This window comes from Nematostella vectensis, chromosome 9 (genome assembly GCF_932526225.1).
Source record: "Nematostella vectensis chromosome 9, jaNemVect1.1, whole genome shotgun sequence".
In the NCBI taxonomy this organism is placed as follows: domain Eukaryota; kingdom Metazoa; phylum Cnidaria; class Anthozoa; order Actiniaria; family Edwardsiidae; genus Nematostella; species Nematostella vectensis.
Window position 1 is genome coordinate 4,289,225 of NC_064042.1, and position 18,038 is coordinate 4,307,262.

At 41.5% G+C, this 18,038-nt stretch overlaps 2 protein-coding genes across 2 annotated transcripts in view; both read right to left on the bottom strand.

Annotated features, from left to right (window-relative positions):
• LOC5501752 overlaps positions 1 to 6,310 on the bottom strand; it is a 49,739-nt gene extending 43,429 nt beyond the window's left edge. Inside the window, exons 1-2 of the mRNA XM_048732372.1 lie at positions 6,277 to 6,310; positions 5,108 to 5,419 (exon numbers count right to left, since the gene is read on the bottom strand). Of these exons, the coding sequence (XP_048588329.1) occupies positions 5,108 to 5,419; positions 6,277 to 6,310 (346 nt within the window). The remainder of the gene's footprint in view (positions 1 to 5,107; positions 5,420 to 6,276) is intronic.
• A 2,118-nt stretch (positions 6,311 to 8,428) lies between these two features.
• LOC5501751 (hemicentin-1) lies at positions 8,429 to 16,967 on the bottom strand. The gene is made up of 16 exons (XM_048732373.1): positions 16,538 to 16,967; positions 16,288 to 16,341; positions 15,075 to 15,329; positions 14,375 to 14,893; positions 13,324 to 13,596; positions 12,378 to 12,635; positions 11,690 to 12,208; positions 10,899 to 11,144; positions 10,677 to 10,774; positions 10,355 to 10,407; positions 10,134 to 10,276; positions 9,675 to 9,953; positions 9,373 to 9,486; positions 9,273 to 9,294; positions 9,166 to 9,202; positions 8,429 to 9,067 (listed from the first exon to the last, which is right to left on the bottom strand). The coding sequence occupies exons 1-16, from the start codon at positions 16,965 to 16,967 to the stop codon at positions 8,429 to 8,431; spliced, it is 3,939 nt and encodes a 1,312-aa protein (XP_048588330.1).
• Between the last annotated feature and the right edge of the window lie 1,071 nt (positions 16,968 to 18,038).

An 18,038-nucleotide genomic window follows, 5' to 3' on the forward strand; every position in this document is an offset into this window, starting at 1 on the left:
TTTGTTGTAGCACAGCTGCTTATGAGAAAAGTGAAAGCACAATAAGAAAGGTTATAATTATTTTCTTTGGCATAGTTAAAGTTATACCTCGGGCAAAGCACAAACACCTGCTATCGAATTAACACTCCCGGTAAGAAATAGTCATTTAGTGTCCCTTTCTAATAATTGTATCCCACACATGGGAGTTTTCCAAAGACCTGGCAAGGGGGGTATGGAAATTGTCTTGGTGCCCGGTAAAGGCCGCAAATTGCGTTTACGACAATATACAATACGATTTTTTTGCTCAACGACATCTCAAATTTCTCATGAATCAGAGACAAAAGCCTTTGCCGCTAGTCTTAAGCTGTTTTCTTCTTTACGATATTTTCTTTTTGCATCTGCAATGTATGCTTTTTGTAAAATACAGTATTTCTCATATTAGGAGTTGCCAATCATGATGGTTGTAGTATGTTTTTAAAACATCTCATCTCACGGTTTCTTCGTGTTGTAACCAAGGGTCACAGCAAAGTCAGGGGCTTTATTAACACCTTTCAATTAGGTTTGACTATAGAAAATAGAAAATTGCAAATTTTTGACGTAGTGGTTAAAGAAAGCACAATTATTGTATACCGTATGATGATCTAATAAACGCTGATCTGATCAAATAGGTATATCAGTATAATATCTAACATATTCCCCACGGCCCTTCGTATGTATTGCCTTATTTAGTCATTAATGCCCATATTTAGAAGAACTTTAAGTCAATTTGACATTCGCGGCAAAAATTCGCTATAGCTTGATCAAATATTTATCTTTTTTTATTTTGCTTATTAAAAGCTTCATAGAAAGGAAAGACTTATTGTTCTTTGTACAGAAAATAAAATATTTGGAATTTAATTGATCAATTTATTGCGCAAAGAAGAACAGATTTGAGATCAGATGTCCAACAAATAGCGCAGTGAGCTTGAAGGAAATAAGACACCTTAGTCACCCCCCCCCCCCCCCCCCCCCCCCACCCCCTAATCACACACCCCAAATATTTATCTCACTAATCTAGAAAAGCCCTAGACCCGGGCATAAAAGATTGGCCGAGTGGGTATGAAGGTCACCAGGGAAGTTGTGACGCAGGCATGGCGCATTCGAATCGTGTCAAATCGGCCTAAATGCAGGTGCCTAGAAGCGAGGCATCCTTGCGAATAGGGCTGTCCCAAAGATGCTCCAAATTTCTTAAAAAGATGCTCCAAAAATCCCCATAAGTTGCCAAAAGTTGCTCCAAAAATTGAAAAAAAAAATGCCACAAGGTTGCCCCAATTTCCAAAAGTTGCCAAAAAGATTCCCCAAAAATAGAATGAGAATTACCTAAATTTGTCCCAAGTTTAAAATGTTGCTAAGAAATTTAAAAAATTTTACAAAGTGGCATAGAGAATGCTCCTTAATAGTTCTTTTCATCATTTGTTTAAAAATATAATTTTTTTTATTATATGCTTTAATATGTATTTAAATGATGATGCAATAAAAGAGACATCATGTAAAAACAAAACGACTTGGTTCACAGTGCAACTCAAGGCTTTGGCTATCAGTCATTGTTGTCGCTTGCATACCTGCCAACCCTCAGACTTAAAAAAAACTTTAGTTTTTAGGGGGCGGGGAACGGGAACGGGAACGAGATATATTCAATTGATATAACGACTGTACAATCTCAGGTAATATCAATTTGATCGAATATGATAAATGGGTACCCTGTGGTAAAATGGTGAAAACTTTGATCGAAATTTTAGAGATGTTCCCCCACGAGAACTTTAGAGAACTTTTGTAGTAGTCCTGTGGTCTACAAGAAACACATGCAAAAGGCTCGTTGATTATTTAGACCAAAAAAAACTGAAAACGTCATAACTTGGAAACAAACTATAAGAATTGCAGAACTTTGTGGGTAAAATCTAACTTCTACTTCAAAAACAAATCGACTGATTAAAATTTTGTAATAAGAGAGATTTAAGATAAAACCGGTAGACAGGGAGAATTGGCAGGTATGCGCTTATTGTTGTCGCCCACTTGTTGCCTCTAATAATAAGTTCATCGTCATTCGAGGACTCCGCCATTTTGAATAATCATAGTAAAGAACGCTGACCAACATAACTGCCTCTTCGTCAAACCATAGGTTGACCAATGAGCATTAATATTACCAGATTAATAAATGATGTAAATAGTTAAAAAACGCGAGAGTTCAATAGTTTGATACCAAGAACAAGAAAGTATGCAAAAAAGCACATTTGAGGTGAATATATCCCTAAAAACCCGAAAAAGCCTGCAAAAGTGCTCTCATTTATAAAAGGCGCCCGGAAAGAGAAAACTCGCCGCAAATCCTAAAAGTTGCTCAAAAGTTGCCGAGCATCTTTGGGACAGCCCTACTTGCGAACCCAGTGCGTCGAGGTCAGCGTAACGATGCGCTTCTCTACCGCCCCCTCCGCCGGCCTTGTTTTGCCTCGTTACGCTGACCTCGACTCCCTGAGTGCCCGAGGATGGAAGCAAGTTTTCACTGTATCATCTAGCCTCGTTGCCAGGCTACAACCGGTCAGCTCTATTGATTCTGAAATGGCGGGCGTTCTTGGAGCTTTCCCCCAGACAGCAAGCGAGAAATCAAAAGGTGACGTCATAAAAATAAGTGGCCGCGCAGCCTATTATCTATTATGTTCAAAATTTAAACATCGCAACTTCATAAGAAATTCCGTGGGCACGGAAAGAAATTTCGTGCTCCGGAAAAAAATTCCGTGGGCACGGAAAAAAATTTCGTGGGCACTGAAAGAGATTCCGTGGGCACGAAAAGACATACCGTGGGCACAGAAAGAAATTTATTTCCGTATGCTCACCCACGTGAGCACGGAAAACCATAGTGTACGTTTTCTCATGGAGGGTCACCTATAAAAACTCTGTTTTTCAATACAGTATTCTTTTACTACATTCGGCCAGTTTAATTTCATGCCTAAAATATTGTACCGGCCACTTGTAATAAAAGAATACCGGCCGTTTTAGAATGAAAGCACAAAGTTTTTTTTTTGTAACAAAAAGAAAGCGCACGTTGTTTTGCACGAGCTCTTATTTTGGCAATATCGTAAAAAACCTAACGCTCAATTTTGCGTCAGTCTCAAATAAGTGCAAAATATGTTGTTTACTTTTTATGTGCTACTACATTATTGCGTATGTTAATACAAATACAATTGTTAAATGTGTGCGCTCTCCATACATTGGGTCGTCTTTGGTAAAAATCTAGAAAAATTGCATAAACATTGAAGGTTAGGTGAGAAGTTTGATAACGCCATCTGTTTATGATCTGTAAGCCCGGGCTTAACTAACTTTCGGGACATTTTTTTTAATCATGAAGATTCTTTTAATCCCGCAAGACGAAAAAAATAAACTTATAAGCCGATTTCAGTGTATCGCGATGCCGCGTTATCAAAACACAATTTGTTCGGGGCTATTCTGTTCCGTCCAGTAAAAACTTTTTTTCAGTAAGGCCTTTTCGACGCTGAGATTGTTAGGTGGGAGTCTAAGTGGTCGCAGGCTGCACAGAAGCCGTCAACCCTGCAAGACATGTTGACTGCTACCAACACAGAGTTACATATATATCCCGACGTCACGGCCATCCCCTCCATCCTTCTGACGATGCCTGTATCGACAGCCACACCTGAACGGTCCTTTAGCTGCATGCGAAGGGTTAAGTCGTACCTACGATCTACAATGCGGTCAGAGAGGCTTTCGGGGCTTGCTCTGCTTCACTGTTACAGGGACAGGGAAATAAACATTGACCAGGTTGTCAAGGAGTTCTTCTCAAGAAAACCCCGCCGATTGACATTCGAATAAGTTGACACATACTTAGAAGCGTTATATATCATAAGATTGTGTATGAAAAAGCAGTGTTATATCCATAAATTACATCCTACTTGTAATCTTCAGGGCCGTGGGGGGGGGGGCACTTGGGGCACGTGCCCCCCCACCATATTTTCAAAAATTATATGGAAATAACCAGTAGGGGCGTGGTTGTGCCGCCCATTTTTTCTTAATGTCTCTGTATCTGTTCCCCAATAATTTGAGGTCTGCTACGGCGCTATACTAAATTCGATTTTATCAGTACAGTTTTTAAAACTTCAATACACTTTTTTTTTTTATAAGAATCTTTTAATAAGAAGGCTGGGATCTCGCCAAATTTCAAGAACATGAAAAGAACCGCCGGGACTCAGATAGCAGCAAAATATTTTTTTATTAGAGTGATCGCTCTGAAAATGAAGGATCAAATTGTGTTCCTACTATAGCGACTTAAAATACTATTGTTATTGATCATTCACGTAGTTCTGTTTTTACACAGCTGGTGTTGTATGATTTCAGGTCACTGAAATTTAATACCATCGATATGAACATTTTCAGCCTTAAAATGCTCCAAAAATAAGAACGGCTCAGCCTCAACTGAAAATCAGACGTTCTTATCAAAAAAGGTAGTCACGGAAAACAGCACTTATACGTTCTTGTAATGCTTTCCCAAGGTTAATGAGCTAGTGATGGTCATTTTATTATGTTCTAGGGTATATCGTAACAAAAGTTTAATAAACCGACAATCGTTCCGTATTTTCGCTCAATATAGTCTCTTCCCTACGCATCCCTCTCCCCCCCCCCCCCCCCAGATTTTGAAAAATGGCCTAGATACGCCCCTGCAACTGCAACCAAGTTGTGTGGAAAAATTGCAAATAAGCGCTGTTCCACGTCTCTGACGTCTCGGTTTTTGCAGAAAAAAATACTGCAGCCATCCGTAGCGTCGGTTATTTTTATGAAAATGAGAGATTGCATGACGTTGACCTCTTTGTCGACTCGAGGAGCAGGATCTATAAAAATATGCACCAGGAGGCTCTTTCACGTCGTATTAGATGATAGTGAGTGTCCAAAGCGGAAAATATGGTAAAACTCTGAAAATCCACGCAACGCCATCTCTTATCTACTCACTCACGGAATCAACGAACTCCGGCTTATACAAAATATCATGTCTGTGTTACCTCTGACTTAAGGCACTTTTCTTACCCTGCACTTTAAGTTAGAGTGTCTGACTCAGGCTGCCCAACTAAGAAGTTCTTTTTGGTCACACGACACTGTAGTTGTATGGTTCCAAATCCATCCTTGCTGTTGTTAACCTTCAGCGTAAACATCACATCATACACAGGGGATGAACCCGAGTACGATAACGACATTACTCGATCACTGAACGCTGGCTCTTTCCCTGAATATGTTCCATACATCTGGACCGGTGATCCACCAGCTACACCCTGCTGCCGGATAGTCACAGCTCCGATCTCTTCCCCCGAGTTCAGAGTCACTCTCCATGTCAGTGTAGCGTTCTCGCCATCGTCGAAGCAGACGGACGTGTTGTACTGCCACTGCCATGTACTAGGTGATGCATCTGGTGAATGAGAAAATGTGGATATTTTGCTTGAACCAACTTTCCCAGCAAATAGTATAAAGAAGGAAATGGACTGTGGGGTCGTTGCCTTATTTGTGTTTTACTGCCCTGCCATTTACCGATTAAAGAAAGGCGATGGACGGAATCCTGAAAATTGCAATTCTGACAACACATGACAGGCGATGTGCAAATGGATTTTGATTTACCCGTTGTAGTTATAATCAGGCACGCCAAGGCACCAACAAGAAACACCAGATGAATTGAACCCATAGAAGAAGATTTCTCTTGTGCTCAACAGGAAGTAAATACTGTAGCTAAAATGTTTTGCATATTTTGACATATCTTAAAATTAGGTGGTCTCTTGAATGCCCTTATGAGTTGAATAGGAGTAAATGAGCCAGCCAAGCATGCTTATAGATACAAAAATGACTCACAGTAGGATCAAAAACAGATCAAGCCACGAGGGTAAATCTATAAATTATTCTAAATTATTATAAAATATCCTGATTCCACTCTACTTTGTCAGTGTATAATTTTGCCATCTTTGAAGATGACATATAGTCGTATGCTTATTGTAGTGTATTATTCGCATCATGTAAAAATAAGGAAACTAATATACAATGACAAGTGCTACAAAGTTTATGTGACCAATTACTTGGTCAAATATCGTAACAAAGACCCCAATACAGCACACACATTAGATATAAAGAACCTCCATCTGGAGATTTCTCCAAACGTTTACCTTTAACAAGTTATCAGCTCTACTGCAATGAAAATGCAAGATTTACCATTAATTTAACCTCCCTCATTCGCAGGAATTTAACGAAATCATTCCGGGGCTCATTCCGTAGGTTTACCTTCACATCGAGGATGCTCCACCTCGCGAATCATTGTGTGCCCTGATTGGACCAGACGGACTTGGCCGCACCACTCACAAGATCAACAGATGGGGGGGGGGGGGGGGGGGGGGAATGAGAATCTCTTAGTTATGCAAATAATAGTTTAGACGGGGGTTTTGTAGTCACTGAAATAATTAGGACGTTTATGGTTGACGCTAAACCTTTTGGCATCTTGGTGTGTTCAGCGAATTATTAGCATCAGCTAAAGTACCGACTCAGAAGGTCTTTTTAATCGTGTGAGAAGCTAACGCGACATAGATATGAGGCCTGCATAGCTAATTTTTTTGACCAGGGCACAAATAAAGATTGGGCGATAGGCAAATTAGAAAGAACTTTGAGGAGGGAGATAAAGACAGGGAGGGAAAAAGGGTTGGAATGATTAGAGTAGTGGTAAGGACGCACGAATTAATATGGGAATGACAAAGAAAAGTTTTTTTTTTATTGTAAGTTATCAATTATGTTTCAAGTAACCGGGTTAAGAATTGATTACAACAATAAGCGTGCCGTGCGGGATGCAAATAACGTCAACTATAATTCGCAAAATAGTTAATGTTAGCAGTAACCAGGAAGCTAGCCTATGGAAGCTTATTGCCGTGGTTACACTAGGACGCCAACTGAGGTTTAGTCTCTGTTAACTGAATCCTGATTGGTCCTGGTTGACTTGCGATGTTTCAAGTCTACACGTACGATAGGATACCTTGATTGCGTTTCCAAAGATAACTTAGCAGCAATAAGAAGAGTCTATAGAATTCGGGGGTTTCTATTGAAACGGCATTAAAAACATATTTCTTGATTGTTCCTGGTGTACTTTACCGCGTGATAATAGCGATTTTTTTTTTTTTTTGGTTTGGATCGGGTATTCGTATTATCTTTGTAAGTGATTACAAGGATCTGCGGGACTATCTTACGCGCTAGTGGTATTTATAGATATAAGCGCCTGCACCCGCGAACGGGTATAACACAGTTTGTATTTAACTGTTCTCCGCCCTTTTACGGCGAGCTTCCCTTTGTTTTAAATATGTTTCATATCTTCTTTTGTCGTATGACGTGCAGATGTTATTTGTGATCACCCTCCATTCCTTTCTATTTTGTACATGATAGTTCCACACTTCAAGGACGCATCCAATTTTGAGGTCTTTTTTCAAAATGTCCTTGAATCTTAGTTTAGGACGACCAACTGGGCGAGACCCGTGTTCTAGCTCCGAAAATAACAGCTGCTTAGGCACTCTGTCATCGTCCATTCGGCAGAGGTGACCAAGCCAGCGGAGACGATTTCTAGCTAATTTTGTTTCAATATCATCTACGTTTGCGCGACGGAGGACGTCTTCATTGCTTATATAGTCATCCCACTTGATCTTGAGGATTAGGCGTAAATGGCGTTGTTGCAGAGTACGAAGTTCTCTAACTTCACGCTGATATACAGTCCATGTCTCACTACCGTACAATAAGAGAGGCATTAGACATTGATTATAAACAGCGATCTTGGTTGGTACAGTGAGATCACGTGAGTCGAAAACTCTCTTTCGAAGGCGACCATAAGCACATGATACAGCTTGTATACGAGATGTGAGCTCCGCTCTCATTGAGCAGTCACTTGACAGGATACTACCAAGGTATTTAAAGTGAGTAACATTGACCAGCTTAATGCCATCAACATAAAAGTCGGCAGTATTACCAATACACATAGTCTCCGTCTTTTTAGTGTTAATGCGCATCCCCATTCTCTTAGCAAGTTCATTGTACGATGTAAGTAAAGACTGCAGACCCTCTGGGGTATCGCTAAATAAGGCGATATCGTCAGCGTACTGTGCCTCCCTGATGAATTCCGTAAGGACTTTTGTTTTTGCTTTGAGCCTGCGATATGAGCATCCTACGCACTAGTAACTCTACTGCCTACCCGCTGATAACATGGATCCGCGATATGAGCATTTCACGCGCTAATAACTCCACTGCCTACCCTTTGATCACACGGATCCGCGATATGAGCATCTTATGCGCTAATAACTCTACTGCCTACCCTTTGATCCCACGGATCCGCGATATGAGCATTTCACGCGCTAGTGACTCTACTGCCTACCCTTTGATCACATGGATCCGCGATATGAGCATCTTATGCGCTAGTGACTCTACTGCCTACCCGCTGATAACATGGATCTGTGGTTTTAGCTCTGTTCAACTCCTGGTACTCACTCCCTCTTATGTGTGTACCTACTCCCCTCTCGTCCCTACCACCAGGCCTGGCCGCAATGCGTGTCCCAGGATGCAGTGAGGCATAATGCGCATTCTCGCTGTGTTGTGTCGTTGCCTGTAGAGACTGGTACACTTCATGTGGTAAACCTCGTTTTCTTGTGTTCTCATAACCTGGCTCGCCTTGATCACATGTGTCGTTCCTTGCTCTCCTCGCGGGTGGATTCTGTCTACTCATTCTCGTGCTACCGACGCAATCGTACTGGCGATTGCCTGGCACATGCCGATCACGTGATGCATGTCTATTCATAGCTTCATACTGCGTGACATTGCCCTCTTGCGTTACATCCTCGTATTGCGTGACATTGCTCCCTTGCGTTACATCTTCGTATTGCGTGACGTTTCTACGGTTGGGTGGTCGTACTGGTGTATTATTCACTGGTTCGTATTGTGGAATGGGGTCAGGGGTGGGTCCCCTATTATCCGATGGGGCGACCTCGTAATCTCCCACCCCTGGTATTACATGTTGGTCTTTGTTGACGTTTTCTTGCATCGCCACATTCTTAAGAGCAAGCATAAATTATGATTAAAGTGTTTTTTCACCTTTAAAAAGCTCACTACTCGGACATAACTCAGTATATTTTTTAGGAAAAGTTTTACCTGGAATCCTGAGTAGCCTGGGTTATTAGCTTCAGATCTGTGGGAGAAAGGTACTGGAATTCAAGATCAAGAATATAAAACGCTGTTATTCAACGAAGTTTTTATACCTTTCTCTCTTTGCTGTTAGACCTGTGAAAAAAAGAAGCATCTTTAAAGTAAATCTTTTAAGTTATCGTAACAGAAGTTTAACATATCTAACCGACTTACCTGCCGTCTTCAGCACCGCGATGTAGACAATCAGACCAAAGATTACCAAGAACAAGATGGCGACCAGCACAGCGAGACTAACAATGGTTGAATTCTGATCATTCAACTCGACAGCTGGATCAAAAGAAAGAACGTCGATGTTACGACTACACCAGAACATGTACCTATTATCACACCTATAGGAGAGATCATGATGGTTAATTGACTAGCATATGCACCTGTAAGGGTGGTACTAATGATCACATGACTAGCACGCTTATCTGTGGTGTTGGTACTGATGGTCACGTGACTAGTACACCTACCTGATTGAGTGGTCCTGATGTAGACCGTGTCACGCCTCGTGTCTCCCCGCACCGACATGGTGACCTCCACCTCGTACAAAGTGTCAGGCTCAAGATCATCCAACACGCACGACAGCGAGGCTGAATTACTGACACCTGATGACGTCACCCAGTCACGTGACGCTCCAGCTAGAGGTCTAGCCCGCATCGTACACTGCGCATTACGAGTTGCGTTTGACCACGTGACTTTCAGGCTGCTGGATGCCGGCATGACGTCACTTAGCTGTGGTAAGGACTCCGCTATTGAAGATAAATTTTTTTGTCATCTGAGGACGTTTTATTTGGTGATTATGATGATGTTTAGATGTGGGATAGTAATATGCTGTGACGTGTCAAGCTTCCACCTCTATTGAACATGATAAAACCTTTTAGACTAGCTAAATGTCATAATTATTGTAAGGATAATCGTTTTTCTCTTACGTAGTTGTATTTTGACGCTTACTGGCTCTATTGCAAACCCGTATCTCGGCGCATTTTCTACGAGCGCATCTTTGAGTAGTACAAAGGGATCCGCGATGTTTGCCGTCAGAACCAGAGATACATATACGAGTACACTCCCTGACCTGAAAGATATTAGAATAACCAAGAAGTGTAGGATTTACAATTTGTGTCGTGGATTGGTCGCTGTTGTTGATTCTTACCCGTAACTCAAGAAGATTTCTTTCAGACACGTGGTATCAATGCTCTCCCTGACCTTCAAGGAAGAATAGCGTCATGGATTATGTTGAAGCTTATAACATTACACTGCAAAAGAGGACACAGCCGCCCACCAACCACCCTCCTCCCCCCCACAAGATGTTAAAAAACATAAGAAATTGACCATTAAGGGCGTGGCTGTACCAACGCCCCTTATATCCAAATCATAAGAAAATTAACTATACCTCCTCCCCAAATAATCCAAGACCTGCAAGGACCTTGTATGCGCGCGAATGTTTCTCAACTGTATGATGAAAAATTATTTACCAATTTCTCAATGTTGCTTTTCACTTGTTTGCTTGGAGGGTACTGAACATTTGTTATCCTAAAACTTTCATTACTGGTTTGCTCAGAGCCTGCTGGAACTGCAACGAAAAATATTGTTTTCACGAATATTGATAATATATGTTACAATAAATATAGGATGTTTAGGGTACTTGTTCTTCCTCACCCCCCCCCCCCCCCCCCCCCCACCGCGCCCCTTCTTACCGACGGTGAACTTGTGCTGAGATCCAGGAAAACCTTCCGCGTTACAATCCACCTCTATTTCGTCTAGACTTGCCAATTTCACTTCGTAGGTGACTTTAGTTTCTGTTGTACTGGTAATTTTTGATTGTAACCTTTTGCCGTCATTCATGCAAACGATGTCTGGAGGAGGGGTCTTGTTAGTTTCTATGGTGATACTGACAGCCGGTGACGTTATACATTTGAGGGAATATCTCTCCATGTTGGCATCTAGGTATTAAAAGAAAGGGAGAGAGATGCATCATGTAGAAAGAGAGGGTCTCTACTGACAGTGAACGAACTGATACGGTCTATTTACGACTTCTTGATCTGTTGTCTTCACTAATTGTCGCTTTCAGGTTTATCTATGTGTTTTGTGTACTATTGCAATGCAAAACAAAAAAAAATATCTTTAAAGGCGTTAGTAAGACGGAGGGACCAGGGGCCCCTTCTAGCAGCATGGAAATGGCGTCTTATGTCGTCTTTTTGACCCCTTTAAAAAGCACTAATAAATCTGAAAGCAAGTAATGGTTGACATGCAAAGGGAAATAAGAATCTAAAATTAATATAATACTAACATGTAACCGTAATATTGACTCTTTCGCTTTACTTGGTGTTGCAGGCACTTTCCGCGAGGCAGCTGTGAGAACCGGTATCATTCAACGACCCGCTAAATATGAGACTTCTATTGCTGCTAAACCAGGCATTCACAGTACATTCAGACAAACAGCAACTTGTATCGATCTCGAGCTTACAAATAAAAAGTCTATACTTACAATCAACAATAATAAACAAGGTGTTCAGCGTTGTTCCACATGAACTTGACACATTACAAGTATAGTTCCCTTCGTCTTGTAGTGTGACTTTCAATATTGTGAGGTTTTTCCCAGAGGCCTTGAAAATATTGTCTTTGTACCAGCTGATTTGTAACGGTACCGGCCCTTTAGCGTCACACGTTAAAGTAACACTTGACCCTTTAATCATTCTACCATTGGGCGGGATGTCGACAGACACCACAGGTAGAACCTCTGATGCGTTTACGATCACAGTTTTTTTTACTCCTTCACCAATTTCATTAGTAGGTACACAAATGAACACATGTTCTCCTGAAGTGTTTAGCTTGATGTTACTTAATACACCATTGGTGTTAGTCTTGATCGCCTGATTTCCCAAGTAGAGAGAGTACTTATTCGGCTTTCGTACGCCATCAGCAGTACAGTTAAATGATATTTTTGATCCGCATTGACGAGACGCATCTCCACCAAGTATGGTCAGGGAAGTGTTCACAGGTTTGTCTAAGAGATAATAAAAAAGGTAAGCCAGCGATTTTTTTTTTGCGCAGTGCCATTATCAATAACTTTACATCATGTATTCTGGGGTATGTAATGCATGAGAAACTATGGCTTTAGCACAACGCTGCAATAGATTGAAACCTCGCAAAATTGTCACCACGACTATTCTTACATTGTACAGCAAGTTTAGCATCCTTGGTGAGGTTTTTCCCGCAGCCGTTAGTAGCCACGCACGTGTACACCATTCCTGTCATGTTGCGGTGCACCATGGGAATGGTGTAGGACGGTCCATGTGCTACGGTGCGCCCCTGAGGGCCGATCCATGTGAAGGTTGGTGGAGGAGTACCATCAGCTGAACACGTCAGGTTCACTTGGTCACGCTCGGTCACGGTAGGACTCGGTGGGAAAATGACAACACTGCTGGGAGTGACTAGGAATAACAAACCATAAGTTGGTTTAGTGATCTGTACTGAAAGCAGGCATGGTTAGATAGACTAATATTTGTTCACAAATTGTTGTATCTAGACACAAGGTGTTGTTGCCAACAGCGCTCTCTTTAAAGCGCACACAAGTAAATGTGCATCACAACCTACATTAAAATTGTTCAATGTTGGCCGTCTTACCTAGAATTTAAAGACTGTATTGATAACAATGAAAACGGAGAGACGGGTTTCAGTGATCTTTTCATGGAAAGATTACAAGTTGTCTAGCAGAAGTTATAAGAAAAAAAGCTTTTTTTGGCACATTGAAGATTGTGTTTTTCGGGGCATGGTTTACCTACCTATGTTTAGCAGCTGACTTGCCGAACAAACCCTTTAAATTGTTTGTTGGTTTTTCACAATGTTCTGCATCGAAAAAAAAACCCTGTAATATCTTCTACAGCAATTTTATGGTGCTGAGAATGCTTTTGCAGGTTCTGTTTAACCCTCAGAGGCTTGTTGGTATTACCTCTCTCGGCCAAAACATGTCCGTTGAGGAAGGATTATATGGGTAAAGTTATTATAATTCATACGTTTTAACATTAAGCACTCTGTCTGGTTGTGTAAACTAACAATAACATTAGCGACTCGATCACACCCCGAGCCAACCCTGTTCTACAGATATAATAAAATGCGTACCTGGAACGATGATGTGAACAAGTGCTTCTGGCCCTTTGCCGATAGTGTTGTAAGGAACGCAAGAAAAATTGTTCCATCCAGGAGTGCCGGGGAAGACAAGAAAAACTCCACTTCGATTAGCCTTATGCTGATCACCATTTAGCAGAAGGGGATAAGTGATAACTGAAGGCTTGCCTTCAGCGTAACAGTTTAGCAGGATAATGTCTCCAACGCAAGCGATTATACTAGTATTATTCGATTTGTTGATTTGAAGAGTTGTGTTCTCTGGAATGTCTGTAGACAAAAGTAAATATAAATTCAACAATAGAAAATCGCATAGTAATCGCAATAAAATAAAAAAAATTACAGTGCTAGTAGTGCGGTGAGACAAGGAACGAGACTTTACCTTATCACAGAAAGCTTTAGTGCATCGAGATGTCCACGAAAATCAGCTGGTCCTCTATAAGTTTGCTACATTTTTTTGTGTTCAAATTTATATAAATAGACGGTAGAGAGAGCTTACACTGATAATTACGTTATCACGCCGTCGAGTTTTTTTTTATTATTAGACTTGATTTACAGTGTATTTGCATTCGTCGACAAATGTTATTAACAAACTAATTAACGACACTCACATAGGGTACGGGGCACAGTACTTGAAATGCCAGATGCACAATACCCAACACATATAATAAGGATATGGGTTACATATGACAGCTAGCGACCATCCTTTGGGACCCAGGACAGTGCCGGATGCAGGGGGGGTCCGAAGTAAAATTGTAGAAGAAATGTATTGGAGCCATAAACACAAGTTTACCTCTCACCATAATATGTTTGTATTTATATCTACAGTATGCCCCAGCCCTTAGAGACGATGCCTTTACCTCTCGCTAAGTCCCCTGCAAGCTTTACGAGGGATAGGGAGAAGTCAGAGAAAATGTGTTTTTGTGATAATTTCAATCTCGAAATGTACGATTGGCATCCCTACCCAGTTACAGGGAAGTACATCCCCGACGCACAAAAGGTATGTCGTCAAGCGTTTCTGTTAAAGAAATAAACGGTCTGTACTCACAATCAACGCCAATAAACGAGGTGTTCAACGTCGTTCCACATGAACTTGACACATTACAAGTGTAGTTCCCTTCGTCTTGTACTGTGACTTTTGATATCGTGAGGGTTTTCCCCGAGGCCTTGAAAATATTGTCTTTGTACCAGCTGATTTGTAACGGTACCGGCCCTGTACCGTCACATGTCAAAGTAACACTTGACCCTTTGACCATTCTACCATTGGGCGGGATGTCGACGGACACTACAGGAAGTACCTCTGATGCGTTTACGATCACAGTTTTGTTGAGTCCTTCATCAATTTTATTAGTAGGTACACACGTGAACACATGTTCTCCTGAAGTGTTCAGCTGGATGTTACTAAATTCACCATTGGTGTCCGTCTTTATCGCCTGATTCCCCAAGTAAAGAGAGTACTTATTTGGTTTTGGAACGCCGTCAGCAGTACAGTTAAATGATATTTTTGATCCACACTGAGCAGATGCGTTTCCACCCAGTATGGTCAAAGAGGTATTGTCAGGCTTGTCTAAGAAGTAATCAAAAGAAAAGGTAATAAATGAGCAAGGCAAATAGTAGGCTGAAACAAAATTTTTACAAACATCAGCAGACTGCCTTGCATTTTTGCAAATACTCTTTGAGCAGGTGTCAAACTGATGTACAGGGAACATCACACCAGAAGAAATAAAAAAAAAGACTACTATTCTTACATCTTACTGCTAGTGTCGCATCCCTGGTGTGATTCCGTCCACACCCATCAGTAGCGACGCACGTGTATAGCCCTGACATGTCGCGGTGCACCATGGGAATGGTGTAGAACGGTCCGTGTGCTACGGTGTGCCCCTGAGGGCTGATCCATGTGAAGGTTGGTGGAGGAGTACCATCAGCTGAACACGTCAGGTTCACTTGGTCACGCTCGGTCACGGTAGGGCTCGGTGGAGAAATGACAACGCTGCTGGGTGGAACTGGAGGTAAAAAAAAAACGCATAAAATATTTTACTCGCATTGTCGAAGCAAATTTGTTTATAAAACAGATCGAAACCATAGAGAGTCTGGGAGTCATGTTCTTGGTGGTTAACTGTCACTGCCCTTGCCCACATATCTGTAGAAAAAATAGTGTGAATTTTTAATGAAATATAAACATATTATGCATATATGCATTGCGTGACGTAAGAACGTGATGCATTGTTAGTTAAAAAGAAAACTGTGTGCAATAAAAGCCATTGCTAAAGTAAGAAAGAACATTTGTCCGCCCTTTCGCGAGTTTTGAGTGTAACATCAGTTCCGTTATTTAACTTCCCTGCTAGCAGAAGCCTCTTTTCTCTGTATTTACGCATGGCAGAGGTCTCTTTTCCTCGCGAACGCCAGCCCAGCGAAATACAGAGAAAAGAGGCCTCTGCTCGCAGGGAATTATGTAACATCTCGAACGCAGGAATCATAAAATTACAAAACCATACAAAACTAAGTGTTTAATATTTTTTAATATTTTTTTTAATATTATCAGGAAACATCGCCAAAGTTGACAAAGTTGCGAACACCCCCCACCCCACCCTTCCTCTCTGGGTACGGTCCTGCTTCGAAGAAAAGTATTGTAGCTGCCGCTCTTTTTTCTTCGAGGCCACACGACTGTAGTTACTGGTTTCCAAATCGTTCTTGCCGATATAGTCCTTCAGTATACACCACATCACACATGATATGAAACCGAAATTACTGGCGGATCATCGTTGAAGCAGACTGATGTCCTGTACTGCAACTGCTAGTGCTGCTAGCTTCATCGGGTTAATCATGATATAGATATTGAAAATACAATCCTCTTTTTAACTCCTGAAATTCCAGTTCGGTTTTTTTTATCAGTTAAAAGGTAATCAGCACACCAGCTCTAGAAATTGGAAGGTAAAAACTTCTCGCAGGAAGTTAAAGTACCACGGCCATCCGTGACGTTGGCAGAGGATTGCATGACGATGACCTCCTTGTTGACTGAACGCATAGAATACGACTAAACGTCAAAATCCGTTGTAAAAAGCCTATTTTGTCGCAAATGACCAAGAAAATAAAAGAGAGATAAAAAGAAAAGGAGGGGCTCTCTGGCACCCTAGACACCAAAAGAGCGCCAGCCTTATTTTCTACCGTGCCTAAATCACTTACTCATTGTGAGTCAATACGCTTTTCTTACCCAGCACTTTGAGTAGAGTATCTGATGCAGGCTGCCCAATAAGGAAGTTCTTTGAGGTCACACGACACTGTATGCTTTTGGTTCCGAATCCATCCTCGCTGTTGTTAACCTTCAGTGTAAACACCACATCATACACAGGTGATGAACCCGAGTACGATGCCGACATTACTCGATTACTGAACGCTGGGTCTTTTCCTGAAGCTGTAGAATACATCTCGACCGATGGTCCACCAGCTACAGCCTGTTGTCTGATTGACACAGCTCCGATCTCTTCCCCCGAGTTAAGAGTCACTCTCCATGTTAGTGTGGCATTCTCGCCATCGTCGAAGCAGACGGACGTGTTGTACTGCCACTGCCATGTAATGCTAGAGGCTGCTGGCGATGAAGAAAGCGCGAGAAAGGAATCCCAATAATTTAAATTCTGACACATGATGGGCCATTGTGCAGTTCGCTTTTGACATACCTGCTAAAGATTTAATCAGCCAAACCAAAGCACCACCGACGAATATCAGATAATAGTAGGAACCCATCAAAGACATAAGGTCTAACAAAGGCTCTTGCGCTCAACAGGGTCAGCAGGAAGTAAATACTGCAGCCAAAGTGTTTTGCATAATCCCGTGACATATCCAAAAGGTAAATAGATGTAAAGGTATGCTTGAATGCCCATGTAAGGTTTGTTTATAGGAACGAATAATAAGTTACCAAAGTATTGTATCTGCAAAATCGTCGACCAGTAAATGGCTCTTCTTGGCTCTACAAGAAGATAGCAGATTCACGGCAAAAAAGTCGAGTATTCTCAAATATACTCTAAGGATGGATTTAAGTAACAGTCAAAATCTTCCTCTGTCTTCCTTGCGTCTTCCTCCTAGGGGTAAATATTCAACCTTGTCTTCCTAAAGTATTCTCCAAATGTAGTCATCAAGAGAATAAATTCCAAATATACTCAAACAACAAAAAAGCCCTAATATATACACGATGACGAGGATGCAAAATAGCCATCGGATCTTCACCAAATGGAAAACAGGGTAATAAATAATACATGGGTGGTAACTCGTGTTTAAGTTTCTTTTTATATAAGTCTTCTCAAATATTCTACAGTGCTAAATCTGGAATATTTCCCATGACTTACGCGCATAGTCTTCATAACCACCCTTTGGTACGCCTCCTCCCTCAGACCTGTACCCAGAGGGGGCTTGGGCCTGAGGAGTACCAAAGGGAGGCAGGCAGAAGGAGGGCGTTCGCACCCCCATCGAGAACAAAAGGTATACTTCTGAGCCACAATAAAAACGCCCGCAAAAGACATATGAAAGGTCTGTTAGCAATGTGGACATTTTTCAACCATGATTTAGGAAGATCCAATAATTCATACACCCTTTGTGCATTTCTTTCCATTTCAAGTTATAATTGCCTTGTTTACGATATTATTGTCTAATGTAATAATAGGATACTGTCCGCTGGCGTTTTTCTAAACCAGGGTCGTAGCACGGGGGCAGTCCCCCCC

What these genes read in the sequence shown, in the direction of transcription:
- LOC5501751 (XM_048732373.1), bottom strand. Translation starts at nt 16,967, where the DNA reads ATGTGTCAGAATTTAAATTATTGGGATTCCTTTCTCGCGCTTTCTTCA. An exon ending in TGTTCACATCATCGTTCCAG is followed by an intron (nt 12,636 to 13,323) that starts GTACGCATTTTA and finishes TGTTATTCCTAG; the next exon opens with TCACTCCCAGCAGTGTTGTC. An exon ending in CTTGTTTATTATTGTTGATT is followed by an intron (nt 11,145 to 11,689) that starts GTAAGTATAGAC and finishes TTTAATACCTAG; the next exon opens with ATGCCAACATGGAGAGATAT.